The sequence below is a fragment of the Lithobates pipiens genome, unplaced genomic scaffold (assembly GCF_037356315.1).
Source record: "Lithobates pipiens isolate NorthernLeopardFrog02 unplaced genomic scaffold, aLitPip1_a1.2 Scaffold_18, whole genome shotgun sequence".
Classification (NCBI taxonomy): Eukaryota; Metazoa; Chordata; class Amphibia; order Anura; family Ranidae; genus Lithobates; species Lithobates pipiens.
Genome location: NW_027507758.1, coordinates 643,614,448 through 643,632,487, shown reverse-complemented (window position 1 = coordinate 643,632,487; position 18,040 = coordinate 643,614,448). Strand labels below are relative to the sequence as shown.

General features: G+C 44.4%; 2 protein-coding genes across 2 annotated transcripts in view; one reads left to right on the top strand and one right to left on the bottom strand.

Annotated features, from left to right (window-relative positions):
- LOC143986909 (uncharacterized) overlaps nt 1-18,040 on the bottom strand; it is a 130,011-nt gene that overhangs the window by 47,565 nt on the left and 64,406 nt on the right. Inside the window, exons 9-15 of the mRNA XM_077485317.1 lie at nt 10,365-10,496; nt 10,153-10,276; nt 9,939-10,036; nt 9,628-9,849; nt 9,348-9,548; nt 9,043-9,240; nt 7,692-8,392 (exon numbers count right to left, since the gene is read on the bottom strand). Of these exons, the coding sequence (XP_077341443.1) occupies nt 7,692-8,392; nt 9,043-9,240; nt 9,348-9,548; nt 9,628-9,849; nt 9,939-10,036; nt 10,153-10,276; nt 10,365-10,496 (1,676 nt within the window). The remainder of the gene's footprint in view (nt 1-7,691; nt 8,393-9,042; nt 9,241-9,347; nt 9,549-9,627; nt 9,850-9,938; nt 10,037-10,152; nt 10,277-10,364; nt 10,497-18,040) is intronic.
- Nucleotides 1-18,040, top strand: part of LOC143989882 (uncharacterized) — a 99,534-nt gene that overhangs the window by 79,862 nt on the left and 1,632 nt on the right. The window lies entirely within an intron of this gene.

The window sequence follows — 18,040 nt, the reverse complement described above, 5'->3', positions numbered from 1 at the left end:
GTACAGCGTGGCTCTCATGGCTCTCTGGTGGTGTGGGTACAGTGTGGCCCTCTGGTGGTGGGGGTACAGCGTGGCTCCCATGGCTCTCTGGTGGTGCAAGTACAGTGTGTCGCTCTCTCTCTCTGGTGGTGCGGGTACAGCGTGTCTCTCTCTTGTGGTGCGGGTACAGCGTGGCTCTCTCTGGTGGTGCGGGTACAGAGTGGCTCTCTCTGGTGGTGCGGGTACAGCATGGCTCTCTCTGGTGGTGCGGGTACAGCGTGGCTCTCTCTCTGGTGGTGCGGGTACAGCGTGGCTCTCTCTCTGGTGGTGCAGGTACAGCGTGGCTCTCTCTCTGGTGGTGCGGGTACAGCGTGGCTCTCTGGTGGTGCAGTTACAGCGTGGCTCTCTCTGGTGCAGTTACAGCGTGGCTCTCTCTGGTGGTGCGGGTACAGCGTGGCTCTCTGGTGGTGCGGTTACAGCGTGGCTCTCTCTCTGGTGCAGTTACAGCGTGGCTCTCTCTCTGGTGGTGCGGGTACAGCGTGGCTCTCTCTCTGGTGGTGCGGGTACAGCGTGGCTCTCTCTCTGGTGGTGCGGGTACAGCGTGGCTCTCTCTGGTGGTGCGGGTACAGCGTGGCTCTCTCTCTGGTGGTGCGGGTACAGCGTGGCTCTCTCTCTGGTGCAGTTACAGAGTGGCTCTCTCTCTGGTGGTGCGGGTACAGCGTGGCTCTCTCTCTGGTGGTGCGGGTACAGCGTGGCTCTCTCTCTGGTGGTGCGGGTACAGCGTGGCTCTCTCTGGTGGTGCGGGTACAGCGTGGCTCTCTCTCTGGTGGTGCGGGTACAGCGTGGCTCTCTCTCTGGTGCAGTTACAGAGTGGCTCTCTCTCTGGTGGTGCGGGTACAGCGTGGCTCTCTCTCTGGTGGTGCGGGTACAGCGTGGCTCTCTCTCTGGTGGTGCGGGTACAGCGTGGCTCTCTCTGGTGGTGCGGGTACAGCGTGGCTCTATCTGGTGGGGTGGGTACAGCGTGGCTTTATCTGGTGGTGCTGGGGCTATTAGTTCCTCAGCACAGTCCTCTTTTTACATGTCTCCTGTAGTGACTGCTTGATTCCAGGTTTTCTCCCCTCCCCCCAGCAGAGTGCATGCTAGCTAATGTAGCCTGCTGAGATCAATTGGGCCTCTTATCTCTACTACATTTCCCATGATGCCCCATTATTTTTTTCTGATTGGTCATCTGCTGTGGCCAATCGGGAGAGAAGCAGGAAGCTCTCATGCTGCAAACAAGCCCGACATGAGAGAGGGGGAGGAAATCCTGACAGCGGCCCACAGCTTACACCCCCCCTCCACTGCACAGAGGGACAGCTATGGCTGGAGGAGGAGGAACAGTATTCCGTAGGGGCCGAGAGCGGAACTTTCAGCGCGGCCTTGAGGCTGAGCTGTGTGTGAGAGCGGCGGCCACGGCCTGTGTTAACCCTGTCCAGGCCGCGGTCGCCGCTTACCTCCCGCTGTGCGGCCTGATCAACAGGCTGTGGAGCGGGCGGCCCACCGGGCAAATGCCCGGTCTGCCCTATGGCCAGTCCGGGCCTGGTCTGGAAGACGGCTCGTGCAGGATGGACTGGACCAGAAGGTAACTAGCAAGCCAGTCTGTAAAACAGGTAAAAAGTGCAGAAATAAGCCGAGGGTCAAACACAAGTAATCAGTCCAGGAGCCAGCAAGGCTGATTGCAGAGGATAATCCAGAGGCAGGCTGAGGGTCAAACACAGGTATCAGTCAGGGAGCCAGCAAGGCTAAGTGCAGAGGACAGAGGATATTCCAGAGGCAGGCCGAGGGTCAAACACAGGTATCAGTCCGGGAGCCAGCAAGGCTAAGAGCAGGAAGTCCGTTAAACAAACCAGGGGTCATTTCAGGAGAAAATCAGTGTAGTCTTCAGGCAATCCGGGTCACAACAGGAAGTGGTAAACAGGAACAGGAAGCAGAGGAACACAAGTGAGCTGAGGAGACAAACCAGAAAAGACACAGAGCAAATAGATGCCTTTTATAGGCCTGCCAGAGTGATCAGGTGATGTGCAAACTCACTGTATCGTGCACCCGTGTGCGCCTTTGCACTGGTCTATCCCGCAGACACACAAGGAAGCACCGATGTTGAAGTCTGTTGATCCTCTGACACCACCAATAAGGGTACCACTTTCCATACGATACATACCTTGTGTACGAGGGTTGGAGAGCCCCGGAGGTTTATTAAAAGGGATTCGACAAACACAGCGTCCCACGCCATTTTCGCCAGATACATAACAAATATATAAAATGTCTGGAAGTATTGGCGATCAAATCTATTCCTAAAGGTACACTTACTGACAAGAGGTTTTCCTTCCTGTGCAGGAGGGAAAACTTTCAGATCTATATGTTAGGATCTCTTTCACCTGAAGGCCTCAATGAAGAACTTGATATTCATAGCATGGTGTAACATTCATACAGCTAGTTCACGTCTAACTGGGTCAGGTGTTCTAAGCCCCTGTACACACGGTCGGAGATTTTGCCAACCAAATCCGTCGGATTTTGCCCGTTGGATTTAGTCCGACGGATTGTGTCCGAAACTGTTGCATACACACGGGTCGGGCCAAGTTGGTGAAAAATCCAATCTTTCAGAACGTGATGACGTAATTTCGTTACGATGGGACTACATTCAGGCTAGTAGCCAATAGCTTTGATGTAGGAATTTGATCTGAGCATGCGTGGCACTTGGTCCGATGAAAATGCTCTACACATGATCGGATTAGGTCCGTCCAGCCCAGTTGGTCGGGAAATATTTCCAACATGTTGGAAAATTGGGTCGGACGGAGATTCGGACAGAATCAGTCAGATGCATACCACACACAGTCGGATTATCTGACGACACGGTCCGATAGGACACATTCCGACAGATTCTCCGACCGTGTGTACAAGGGCTTAGAAATAGGTTTGTCCCAGTTCTATATATACTTTATATAGGTATTGGTAGGTTCATGGTTATACATGTATACACACTATTACTATTACATGTAGATTTACCCTCACATTCCACTGTCCTTGTGTTATAATCATCATCATTATCATTATTAGTGTCACCTGTGTATACATATATATACAGGTAGAGTTTTATATATCAACTCCTCCCCCTTTTTTCACATATATCGATTTTATTATTTTAATTGTTCATTTTTTTTATCTTTTTATTTGTTATTTATTTATTCATGATTCAACATTATTGATTATTATGGATTTTTATAAGTATATACACAGATATATACTGTATTTTATAGATTATTTATAACATTGTTTTTGAGAAGCTCTTTGAATTTCACTATGAATGTATTTCCATGAGTGTAATATGGATTCCACACGCTCTCTCTTTCTTTCATAAATGATAGGGTTGAGATGGGTTATTGGCTATACTTGAGGTAGATACTCCCGCCCCTCCCCTCACATCGGGCTTAACCACTTCAGCCCCGGAAGGATTTGCCCCCTTCCTGACCAGGGCACTTTTTACAATTTGGCACTGCACTGCTTTACTTGGTAATTGCACGGTCATGCAACGCTGTACCCAAACAAAATGTACGTCCTTTTTTTCCCCACAAATAGAGATTTCTTTTGGTGGTATTTGATCACCTCTGCAGTTTTTATTTTTTTGTGCTATAAATGAAATAGACCAACATTTTTGAAAAAAAACAATATTTTTGACTTTTTGTTACAAAAAAATAGAATAAACTCAATTTTAGTTATACATTTAGGACAAAATGCATTCAGCCACATGTCTCGGGTAAAAGCAAATGTCAATAAGTGTATATTTATTGGTTTGCACAAAAGTTATAACGTCTTCAAACTAGGGTACATTTTCTGACATTTACACAACTTTTAGTTTATGACTACTTATCTCATTTCCTGAGGTGCTAAAATGGCAGGGCAGTACAAACCGCTCCCCCCAAATTACCCCATTTTGGAAAGTAGATACCCCAAGCTATTTGCTGAGAGGCATGTTGAGTCCATGGAATATTTTATATTTTGCCACTAGTTTCGGGAAATTGACAATTTTTTCCCCCACAAAGTTGTCACTAAATGATATATTGCTCACACATGACATGGTTATATGTGGAATTACACCTCAAAATACATTCTGCTGCTTCTCCTGAGTACGGGGATACCACATGTGTGGGACTTTTTGGGAGCCTATCCGCGTACCGGACTCCGAAAACCAATCACCGCCTTCAGGATTTCTAAAGGCATAAAATTGTGATTTCACTCCTCGCTACCTATCACAGTTATGGAGGCCCTGAAATGTCCAGATAGCACCCCCCCTTCACCAATGAATGACCCCATTTTGGAAAGTAGATACCCAAAGATATTTGCTAAGACAAAAAGTGGTGCTATCTGGACATTACAAGGCCTCTTAGAGTACAGCCATTTCTTCAGTGTTATACAACATTCCATGACCGCAATTACCGGTTACAGCAGCGCAGTGCCAAATTGTAAAAAGTGCTCTGGTCATTGAGAGGCAAAATCTTTCGGGGCTGAAATGATTAATAGGGATAAGAGTGATGTCATGTGACCTCCCAGAATCCTCCTCACCTCTCCGGTCAGGTCTGTGTTTTATTAATAGAGATAAGAGTGATGTCATGTGACCTCCCAGAATCCTCCTCACCTCTCCGGTCCGGTCTGTGTATTATTAATAGAGATAAAAGTGATGTCATGTGACCTCCCAGAATCCTCCTCACCTCTCCAGTCAGGTCTGTGTATTATTAATAGTGATAAGAGTGATGTCATGTGACCTCCCAGAATCCTCCTCACCTCTCCGGTCAGGTCTGTGTATTATTAATAGCACAAAGCTTTGACCGTCTACAGTGACATTGAGGATTCCAGTCTCGGGTTGAACACAAATTGCAGTTGCAGTGACAGCGGCCTCCTCCATCTTCAGCACGCTTCATCCTCAGCTGGTGACCAAGGCTGGTGGTTCTCTGGCTGCCCCTCTGACACTTCTGGTCCCCAAGTGCCTTTTATGCCATACCCTACACATGTGTACTTTGTGAGTGCATTTTTATTTTTCAATAGATTGTCAATTATTTTTAATACTACACTATGGGGCTGTACTGTTGTTTCTTCCAGTGGTTGTAAAGCGAGCGCCCTCTCTGATCTTCTAGTGGCCTCTCCTAGATTTAGCTATGTTTAGCACTCTGGGCTATCCTACCCAGACCTTTTATTACTGTTGGTATAAATGAATATTATTGTCATTCACCAATTATTATTTTCCACAATTTCTATCCCTTACTTCTTATTTGGTATGTTTATTTATTTTGCACATTTTGTATGATGAATCCATTTGGTAGTTTCACTACAACTACCATCCACATCATGTCTGGTTTATCAGACCACTCCTGAGTGCTGTAGTGTTTCTGGACTTGTCGGTCTAATTCATTCCCATATTTACAATTTATGGATACATTAGGGGTCTAATAGACCTCCAAGGACTCCCCGTCCTTCACAGCATGTAACCCAGCACAGATCTGCTCAGTTACATGTAACCCTGACTGTAAGAGTTATGGCCTCTATATTGTACATCAAGGATAGACTAAATAAGGTGTACCATCATCCACTTAGAAAGGAAAAGGGAAGACTAGAGAACAATCCCCAACCGATCACCCAGAAAAGATCATTGAGGCAGGACTATCGCAGTACAGATATTAAACAATGTATACTCAATACTGATAAAACGTATTATACAGTTTTATTAATACAAAAGACAAGACATTTGATACATTTGTAAAAAGTGCAAAGTAAGAATCCATAAATGTCACCAGCATACAAGTTCCCAAACCAGGAGGCTCAGGATATGGTGGGTTTCCATGGATATGGTTCTCAACATGTTTTGCGGTCTTTATAGCGCTTCGTCAGGGGAATATCGGCAAGTAATTATTACAGTATTACGCACTATGTATCAAAACAATTAAATTACATATATAAAACATTACATTCTATGGAAGAAATTAAACAAGTGGGAAAAAAGCGAGGGGAGATGTTGCTTCCCCAGTACCCAAAGCCTCAGCCGAGGTCAGAGCACCACCAAGGTCCCCCCCCCTCCATGGCTGCGGGGGATGTGCAATCAATGGACGTGTATCTATATTAATTGGTTCATAAAGATGGAATAAGAATAATATACAATCCAGCGACTTCAATAGAAAAGATGAAGAGAAAAAGGGAAAGAAAAACAGGGGGGAGGGGTTTGAGGGTTTAAGAGAGAAAGGGGGAAAGGAAAGGGAGGAAGAGAAAAAGGAGGGAGGAGAGAGGGAAAGGGGGGAGGAAAGTAAAGGGTCTGGTATATATTTTGGGGACTCTATACAGTTTTTCATTCTTCCTGTTGGATGGGCTACAGAAAATGTGACATTTTACAAAGAAAAAATTGATTGGTTTAAATTTACAGAAAATGACATTTTATTGCCGGCTTCTTTTTTTTAAGCAGCACAAAGACCCTCCAAAGACCCCCAAATACACAGAAGAACCTCAGGGGGGTCTGTGTGCTTCTTTGGTAACATTTCCTTTATAAATGTCACAACAACTGCACTCTTTTCTAATAAAATGTTTTTAGAATTACAAAGAAATTACCTCACAGCGGGAGGAATGAGTGCGACATGCAGGCAGGTTAATTGGCTTCTGTCCAAAATTGTCCCCAGTATATGAATGGGGACCTCGGATTGTGGCTCCTTGAGGGTCGGGACCGATGTGAGTGTGCGATGTACAGGGATAGGGACAATTGTACACACTCAGGATGAACTGGATGGACTGGTTCAACCTTGCTATCTATGTAACTATGTAACAACATAAATTTAACAATTTTTTAAAATATTTACAAAAGCTACAAAATGGATGAAAAGTAATGACTCCATTTTTATTTTTCTTCTGCTATCAATGGCCGACACGGTACAACCCTTCATCCATGTCTTTGGTGGTCTCTGATCTCCTTATCAACTGTTTCTTCCATGATGAAGATCAGCCATGGAGTATATCTGAGGTGTATATCAGGGTGTGCTTCTTCTCCACATGAGAGCTGTGATGTCCAGCAACATTCATATAGAACACATTTCCCACACTCAAGGCACTAATACACCTCGAGGGTTGTGTGGGGTCCCTGATGTACAGGAAGACAGGACTTCAGTGAGGAACAATTCCCTCACTCAGGACAGGAAAGTGTCTTCTCTCCCGTGTGAGATCTCTGATGTCTGTAAAGACTGGACTTCCGTGAAAAACATTTCCCACACTCAGGACAGGAATACGGCTTCTCCCCCGTGTGAGATCTCTGATGTGTGGAAAGATCGGACTTCAATGAAAAACATTTCCCGCACTCAGGACAGGAATATGGCTTCTCCCTGGTGTGAGATCTCTGATGTGTGGAAAGATTGGACTTCACTGAAAAAAATTTCCCGCACTCAGGACAGGAATACGGTTTCTCCCCCGTGTGAGATCTCTGATGTGTGGAAAGACTGGACTTCTCTGAAAAACATTTCCGGCACTCAGGACAGGAATACGGCTTCTCTCCCGTGTGAGATCTCTGATGTATGTAAAGACTGGACTTCTGTGAAAAACATTTCTCGCACTCAGGACAGGAATACGGCTTCTCCCCCGTGTGAGATCTCTGATGTTTGTAAAGATCGGACTTCTGTGAAAAACGTTTCCTGCACTCAGGACAGGAATACGGCTTCTCTCCTGTGTGAGATCTCTGATGTGTGGAAAGATAGGACTTCTCTGAAAAACATTTCCCACACACAGGACAAGAAAACGGCTTCACCCCCGTGTGAGACCTCTGATGTGTGGAAAGATAGGACTTCTCTGAAAAACATTTCCCGCACTCAGGACAGGAATACGGCTTCTTCCCTATGTGAGATCTCTGATGTCTGTAAAGACTGGACTTCAGTGAAAAACATTTCCCGCACTCAGGACAGGAATACGGCTTCTCCCTGGTGTGAGATCTCTGATGTCTGTAAAGACTGGACTTCAGTGAAAAACATTTCCCACACTCAGGACAGGAATACGGCTTCTCCCCCGTGTGAGATCTTATATGCACATTAAGTTTGGATCCAGAAGGGAAACACTTCCCGCACTCAGTACAGGAAAGTCTCTTCTCTGTTGGAAGGACGGCCCCGTCCCGCACAGTCTGAGGTTCCTCAGGATAAGAGGAATACGATGGTCCATCTACACTGTGTGGTGCCGGATGGACATTTGAGGTAGTCGGGTTTTCTCCTGGACTATACTGTGTGATGTCCTCATCTTCTACTTTACAGTCTGGAGACAAAGTGAGACAATCCTCTGAGGTTTTCCTCATCTCCCGTCCATCTACTAAAATAGAAATACAAAGATTATTACTAGACATGAGCTGATTGGTTCCTGCTGTGCTCCAATCAAATCATCAAATATAAAATCCAGCTGGTAGGAAATGGGTGTAACAAAAGAGAATCCATATTATGTGTATATATAGCAGTGGGGGGAGGGGAGAGAGCAGATTTCAGGACTATGTAATGTACAACATATTGTATAAGATACAACAGATAGGACTATATAGTATCAGAATGATGTAATGTACAACATAGAGTATATAGTGCAGGGGTCAGGAGTATGTAATGTAGAATATAAAGTATACAGTGTAAGGGTCAGGACTCATAATATTGGTATTCAGTAATCAGTGGAAGATGAAATGATTACATGAGACAAGTTGCAGAGGTCCCACACCGCTGCCTCCCATCTCCTGAGACTGCACTCAGTGACTTGGGTCTGAGACTATACAGACATATCCCTCCACCCGGCACAGCCAGCAGACAACACAACAAGTAATCCTGGGGGGATTGTTCTGTCAGAGATCTTGTCATACCCGGGTATGGGGCAGAAGACCCAAATCACATACCCCAGGTGCCTAGATCTAGTAACATCTATGGGGACAATGAACATTTTTCTGCCAGCTGATCCCCAGAATCTCCATAAATCCAGTCTAGATACATAAATAGTGTCTGCAGCACAGAGAAGGAAGATTATCCCCCAGCCCCCGCCCTACTCTGGACCAATCAGTGAGCAGTATGGGTGGAGGAATGTATTTAGTGTTAATGGCCCACCTGTGCTGATCTCTGTAGGAGTGTCCTCCTCTATAAATGTCCCCGTTATTCCATCCTCCTCCATAGACTGCTGATCATCCCTCACATACCTCTCTTCTTCTTCTGATTTCACCTCAAATTCTATATCCATTGGATCTCCACTCTAAACCAAGAAAATGAGAGAGAATATCATCTGTAAGATATAAGCTTACATATATAAAATCCACACATCTCTAGGAGTCCATGTTCTAGAGGCTCCATCCCACCAACCTTGTAACAGTGGGGGATGGTGTGATCTCCCTGTGTGGAATCCCGGGAATACAGAGGACGGGGACATCTCTCTGGTGGGTTTCTGGTATTTGGTGGCTCCATCATATCCTTGTGTCCATCTGAAAACTCCTCCATCACGCCATACTCCTCCTCTTTATACTCTTCTTTAACATCAATATTATCATCCCCGAGGTTTCCACTCTGAATATATAATAAAACATTCATTGTAACAATCATGCTGTGTATAAATCAGAACTACCAATAATTGTCAATCATCTACCTGATGATGGTGGGGGATGGTGTGACCTTCCTGTGTGGAATCCCGGGAATACAGAGGACGGGGACATCTCTCTGGTGGGTTCCTGTAGCTGGATGACTCCACCATGGTGTCCTGGTACAGATCTTTGTGTTCTTTTAGAGACTCCTCCATCACCCCATCCTCATCATCCTCCTCTTTTATCTCTTCATTAATCTCAACTTTAGGATCTCTCAGGTTTCCACTCTGAATATATAATAAAAATGACATCAATGGTAACAATGCAGATAATGTACAGATCCTAATGATATTATCAGTGATTGTTCCTCATCTACCTGATGATGGTGGGGGATGGTGTGACCTTCCTGTGTGGAATCCCGGGAATACAGAGGACGGGGACATCTCTCTGGTGGGTTCCCATTACTGGATCCATCTGTAGGAAACACACACACTGACTGAATACATTGTTTCTATGTGTTTATCAGATGATGGGGGATCTAGGTGGAGCCTCCGTACTGCTCTCTCCTTTACAATAAAGTCTCCTCTTACCCGGTGATGTGAGGGGCGGCTGATTGTCCATCATGATGTCCTTGTAGAGATCCTTGTGTCCTTCTAAATACTCCCACTCCTCCATGGAGAAATAGACAGTGACATCCTGACACCTTATAGGAACCTGACACACACAATGATACAGTCACCATCCAGACACATCCCTTGTCTGTTACTGGATAATGTCCCAGAATTCCCAGAATCCTCCTCACCTCTCCTGTCAGCAGCTCCATCATCTTCTTGGTGACTTCTAGAATCTTCTCCATGTTGTGTCTCTCAGGTTTTAGGGAGTCACATGGAGGCACTGTGATGGTCATATGATCACCTGACTTCACAAGAGGAAATCTCTGTATTGGGGAACCAATAGGAATATCATGTTAGAATCCCAGAATCCCCCTCACCTCTCCGGTCAGGTCTGTGTTTTATTAATAGAGATAAGAGTGATGTCATGTGACCTCCCAGAATCCTCCTCACCTCTCCGGTCAGGTCTGTGTTTTATTAATAGAGATAAGAGTGATGTCATGTGACCTCCCAGAATCCTCCTCACCTCTCCGGTCAGCAGGTAGATGATCTCCAGGGTGAGGTTTAGTATCTTCTCAGTCATGTGACTCCGCTCCTCCTCCATCCTCATTGGTGCCGTCATCTATAAAGGTTTCCCTGTAGACAGATAACAGAGAATTATCTGGATTGGTTGTACAATAATAGGATGATGATATCGGGAGGTAATATGAAGGTCAGTATATAATTAACTAGTTGCCAACCGCCCACCGCAGTTATACAGCAACGGTGGGCGGTTTGCCCTCCTGCATGGATCGCCATTCCTGCGCACTGTGGGAGCGTGCCAGCGGGTCAGGTGGATTCGATCTCTGCCAGCGACCCGTGATTGCCTTGTACACAGGCAGAATGTAAAGAAGGCATTTCCCGTTCTGCCTAGTGACATGTCAGAGATATATTGTTCCTAGTGATCGGGAACACTGATCTCTGTCATGTCACTGGTAACCCATCCCCCCCTACAGTTAGAACGCGCTGAGTGAACACATTTAAGCCCTTGATCGCCCTCTAGTGTTAACCTCTTCCCTGCCAGTGTCATTTTTACACTGATCAGTACATTTTTATAGCACTGATCAATGTAATAATGTCACTGCTCCCTAAAAAGTGTCATTTGGAGTCAGAATTGTCCGCCGCAATGTCGCAGTCCTGTTAAAAATTGCAGATCACTGCCATTAGTAGTAAAAACAATAAAAGTCCCCAAATCTATCCCCTATTTTGAAGATGCAATAACTTTTGCGCAAACCAATCAATATACGCTTGCTGACATTTTTTTATACCAAAAATACGTAGAAGAATACATATCGGCCTAAACAGATAAATAAATTTGTTTTTACATTTTTTTGGGATATGTATTATAGCAAAAAGTAAAAAAAGTTTTTTTTTTTTTTTTTTAATTGTCGCTATTTGTTTATAGTGCAACAAAAATGCAGAGGTGATCAAATACCACCAAAAGAAAGCTACATTTGTGGGGAAAAAAGGTCGTCAATTTTGTTTGGGTACGACGTTGAACGATCGTGCAATTATTAGCTAAACTGACGCAGTGCCGAATCGCAAAATATGGCCTGGTCATTAAGGGGTTTAAATCCTTCTGGGGCTGAAGTGGTTAAGCACTATGGTCTCCAGTGGGAAAATATTTAATCTGGACAGTTTAGTGTTCACTATGATTCTTGGGGTCCGGGAGTCTCGTAAAATTTGTCCTTCTGGATCACAAATTCCATTCTCTATGTTGGGTGTGAGATGAGGAGGAGATCCAGGAATCAGGATAAAGGTCAGGACAAGCAACAGACGAGCGCATCCAAGAGATGAAGCCGGGGTCACTACACAGAAAATCAATCCAAGGAAACAACAGGCAGGACGAGGAATAGCAAGAAGGAGCTCAGAGACAAATGAGAATATTGCTCAGCCAATGGGAGATGATCTCAGCATGACTTAGAGTGGTTCTAAAGGCTCCAGGTTTGTTACCTTCATGTATTCTATGATGATACACACATATATAGTGTGGAAACAAGAATACAATAGTGCAGCCTCATAGGGTTGTCACCTCTTCCCATTAAAACCAAACACATATGAATTACATGGGTTCTGAGGATAATTAAATGCAGATAAGGCACTAAGTGAGTTCAGCCACAGAATCTGTGTAATCAATATGTCTTCAGTATTTATGGGATGAGGTGGCAACCCTTGTGCTGATCCCCCTGAAGGGGTTAATCTGAGGTTCTCACATTATATATGTGTGTATCATCATCTGCTGGAGATAAAAGACGTCACAGTGACTATGGAGGAAGAGGACATGACGGGGGAGTGATGAATGAAGAGTGCAGATAGAGAGAGCACACAGAGACAAATCACCAGGAACCCGACACGCGGGGCGTTTATTGGGGGACTCGGGGTACAGGGAAGAGGAGAATTAGTCCACAGAACAAACAATAGACACGGCAACTAAGAGTGATCCTCAGAGTGGCAATATGGGACATGCAAGGGGAGGTAGTCCACAGGGCAAACAGAAGGCACAGTAATGAAGCTCCTCAGGACAGCAAAGAGGTGATAGTCCACAGGGCAGAGCAGTGTTGGCACATCGGGGTAGCAAGACACAGTAGAAAGAAACATTCCTCCATGTAACACCACACAGATAATCCACGTAGGTCGGCCCACCAGAAATAGGGATCCCGTACTCAAGGACAGAGATCCAGGCAGACAGGGATAAGTCCAGAACAGGGCAGATATCCAGGACTACAGGGGTAGGGGCTGGTATCTGAAGCAGGGCAGGAAGGGTGAAGTCCATGGGCCCTTGGAGGGTCTGACCATAGCTCAGAGCCTCATACAGCACAGACAATACAGAACTATATGTCCAGGGTGCAGAGAGCAGCACCCAGTCCATACTGACCCATCAGACTCAGCATTTCTAAGCACCTTCCAGTGAGGTCTGCACCATCAGCTCCTCTCTGTGTCCATCATGGAAGGCGACTCTCACCAGACATTGTATCCCGATTAGAGATTGTCCATTTTATAAAACTAATTACAAACATCTAATACTTCTGACCTTCACTAAAATGGGGTTACTGGGTGTAAATAGAAAATACGATTTTATTACCTCCTCTGCTACTTCTTCCTGCAACGTCTTCTCTCTACTTCCTCCTGACTCACCTCTTACCTGGAACTTCCTGTCTGTACCTGACATCACTTCCTGTCTGTACCTGATATCACTTCCTGTCTTCCATAGAGACTTACTGTCTGGGTAGATGTGAGATCGCCACCTTGTGGAGATCAGAGGAACTGCAGATAAGTCAGGTAGTTTAAACCCGGCCTTGTGCTGTGTGTGTAAGTACTGTATATCCTTATAGATGGGTCATCTCCACTCCCACCAAGGGGGATAGACATTTTGGCCCCTTTGATTTTGCAGTAAAATTGATGTCAGATTTAGTCATGTAGAACATCTGTTATATGGATACAAAGAGCCCCAGCCGAGAGTAAAGGGTGGAAATGGCTCCTGATCCCCAGATTTGGGCAATTATGTCACCAATATAAATAGAATAAAACCCGCGCTATGTGTAACAACTCAAATACCTACAGAAATAACTTATACCGGACTTCTGCTGTAACAAAGGTAAGTATTCCCTTTATCAACTAGAAGAGTATTATGTGTCACAGCGCTGTCCTATTGTGTGTGCACATAAATCATCACAAATACACTAAAATATGTGGATACATTCATATATAAAGTGCTAGGGGCTCAAATAATATTCTCTGCAGATCTACTGCTTCCCCTTTACACCTACTTCACAGATCTTATGGTGTTTATCAATAAATGAAGTAAACTGATCCATGTGCCAATTCATATACAACATAAAGTGATTTGTGCTCAAGATGCTGTTCCCTGCAGATCCACTGCTTTCACTTCCTACCTACTTCTTTAATGTCTTGCTAATTGCTGCTATATTAAATAAACTAAAAATCTGTGCAAATTCATGTAATCATACAATAGTTTGTGCTCAATGTAGTGTTCTCTGCAAGTCCACTGCTTCCACTTTAGATGAACTTCAATTAACTTATTTTTCTAAATAAAATAAAAAATCCACCAATCAATGAAAAGTTGATTAGGTGTAAAGTGCTCGGTGCTCCAAACTGTGCCAGCTGTAGTGCAGCCACGCCTTCTTCCACCTCTTACACACGTGATGGTGAGGGCGCCCCCTTAGTAGTGCTCTCCACTCACCGACCAATATAACTCCCAGCTTTTCATCTACCAGAGTCACCAACATCCTTCACACTCTCCTCACCTCCGATGGTAAAGGAACCGGATCCTCCTTGCTCACTCCTGCAAGTCTACTGCGCTTTCTGTCATCTCCCTCCTAGACTCCTCCTCTGACTGCTGTTCCAGCAGGAGCTCCACCTATTCATACACACTCAGAGCTCCGCCTCTTCGTACACACTCAGATCTCCGCCTCTTCATACACACTCAGAGCTCCGCCTCTTCATACACACTCAGAGCTCTGCCCCTTCATACACACTCAGAACTCCACCCCTTCTTCATACACACTCAGAGCCCCGCCTCTTCATACACACTCAGAGCCCCGCCTCTTCATACACACTCAGAGCTCCGCCTCTTCATACACACTCAGAGCTCCGCCTCTTCATACACACTCAGAGCTCCACCCCTTCATACACACTCAGAACTCCACCCCTTCTTCGTACACACTCAGAGCCCCACCTCTTCATACACACTCAGAGCTCCGCCTCTTCATACACACATTAAGAGCTCTGCCTCATCATACATACTTTACCAGATGTTTCTCAGGGCTGCAATTCCTCTGACCTCCACAATATGGTGATCTCACTTCTACCCAGACAGGAAGTCTCTATGGAATACAGACAGGAAGTGATGTCATGTACTGGCAGACATTCCATTTGGAAGGACATAGAGAAGAGACATTGTTGGATCTGGTGGCAGGGGAGGTAATATGTAGATTAACCCCTTCAGGGGATCAGTTGATGATGAATATATCTTCCTTCCAAAGCTGGCCATACATGGTTCAGTTTTATTGTTCATCCAGCGGGATGAGAGGAAAAAACTGGAGTCCCCCATCCACACACTATTGTATTCTGACAATGGGGGGCGCTCCTCCGCTCTCAGAATACACAGATCAGTGATGAAGCTATTGGCTGCAGCCGCTGATGGAGTGACTTTTATCCGGCAGTGACCACACATGGATGGAAATCTGACCAATCCCTGCTGAACCAGCTAAATTTCCATGTCTCTATGGTCACCATAAGTGACTTCCTCCCCTCCCCTTCATCTCCTTCATTATGTAAGTCATGCTGAGATAATCTCCCATTGGCTGAGCAATATTCTCATTTGTCTCTGAGCTCCTTCTTGCTATTCCTCGTCCTGCCTGTTGTTTCCTTGGATTGATTTTCTGTGTAGTGACCCCGGCTTCATCTCTTGGATGCGCTCGTCTGTTGCCGGTCCTGACCTTTATCCTGATTCCTGGATCTCCTCCTCATCTCTCCTCCATATCCTCTTATGCAGCTTTTCTCCACACCTGCAGTGATCCTGGGGGTTGGAAACTTGGCACCAGCACTCAGCAAAATCCATCCCCACCATTAGGAGAGACTTTTCTGCTATTTACACTCTGTTCCTCCGCACGTCACCTGATCACATGAGAGATTACTTTCACAGATTCCTGACAGATTTCTGTATGGTAAAGGTCAAAGTTCAACATGAGGACAAGTTTCAGAGGTCCCACACCACTGCCTTCCATCTCCTAAGACTGTACTCAGTGACTTGGGTCTGAGACTATACAGACACATCCCCCCACCCGGTACAGCCAGCAGACAACAGAATAAGTAATCCTGGGAGAATTGCTCTGTCAGAGATCTTACTAGATGTCTATTTTTAAAATGAACATTTTGCTGCCAGCTGAACCCCAGAATCTCCATAAATCCAGTCTAGATACATAAATTGTATCTGCAGCACAGAGATGGAAGATTATCAGATTGAAATTCAGGAATACAGGATGAGGAACAGTATAAACATAATATGTATTCTCTTTTGTTACACCTATTTTATATCTGATGATATGATTGGAGCACAGACTTTTACATGTTGATAAAACTTTGGAACCTTAAACAGAAAGAGATAATGAGGTAGGAGTCAATAACCCAATGATGGTGGTCTTCAGGATCAGTCCAGTCTTCATCTTCGTTGTTCTCCTTATCCTCACTCTCTGACCTCTGGTGGGGCTCAGCCCCGCTGTTATGCATGACTAAATCATGGACTAAATAAGGAAGGTCAGGACTTCTTGTGTTGGCAAGATGGCAATGAGTGATAGAGGGAGTGGGGACACATGTCCTATAATCCCCTCATCACTGTCACTCCTATAAAAGACAGTTCTCGTTGTTTCCTCACTCTCTAAGGCCCATGAATATAGAAATGAACTAGTAGGAGATCCAGAAATGTGGGTCTGAAACAACTTTTTGTAATCAATTATAAATATATTTGTCAATTATTTTCATAATTGATTAGTTGGTCAGTTGATTAATTGGCCTGCATACAGAAAATACAGCTCAGTACACCATCCATACCTGTCAGTAAATGCCTGGGAACTTGAATGTGTGAGGGGCAATAGACATGTAGTCCTGGGCAAGAGAAGGAAGTGATTCTAAAGGCAGAAGTTTTTGTACCTTTCTACACTATACTTTGTGTCTTCCTATAGGGGAACTCTATACTGTACTTTGTGTCTTCCTATAGGAGAACTCTATACTATACTTTGCGGCTTCCTATAGGGAACTGTATACTATACTTTGTGGCTTCCTATAGGGGAACTCTATACTATACTTTGTACCTTCCTATAGGGGAACTCTATACTATATGTTGTACCTTCCTATAGGGGAACTCTGAAGGCAGAAGGAGCCAGAAGGAGCCAGAAGTGCCAGGGAAGGGTAGGGGTCCAGAACAGGAGAATCAGGGCTACTTTATGCAAAACCATTACATAAGTAAGTATAACAAGTTTGTTTAAAAAATAAATCCAACATTTACAATGAGTTTAAGGGCTCTGTGCAGGGAAGATCAGCATCTAACTCCAGAGAAGGTGGAGGCTGATAGACTGGAGGTGATAGAAGGCATTACTATTATATAAAGTAAAATTTACTAGTATTGTGCAATATATATAAAATTATTATATCCATGAAAAAAGTCTCAGCTTTCAGTATTATTTTAACCACTTTACCCCCTTCCTGACCAGAGCACTTTTTGCGATTCTGCACTGCATCATTTTAACTCACAATTGCGCAGTTGTGCGACGTGGCTCCCAAACAATATTGACGTCCTTTTCTTCCCACAAATAGAGCTTTCTTTTGGTAGTATTTGATCACCTCTATGGTTTTTATTTTTTGTGCTATAAACAAAAAAAGAGCAACAATTTGGAAAAAAAGCATTATTTTTTACCTTTTGCTATAATAAATATCCCCCAAAAATATAAAAAAAAAATTTCCTCAGTTTAGGCCGATACATTTTCTTCTACATATTTTTAATAAAAAAAATTGCACTATGCGATTATTGATTGGTTTGTGCAAAAGTTATAGTGTTTACAATATAGGGGATAGTTTTATGGCATTAATATTAATATTTTTTTTTTTAAATGGCACCGATCAGCATTTTTTTATCATGACTGCGATATTATGACAGACACATCAGACATTTTTGACACATTTTTGGGACCATTGTCCTTTATATAGCAATCAGTGCTATACAAATGCACTGATTCCTGTGTAAATGACACGGGCAGTGAAGGGGTTAACCACTAGGTGGCAGTGTAGGGGTTAAGTGTGTCCTAGGGGAGTG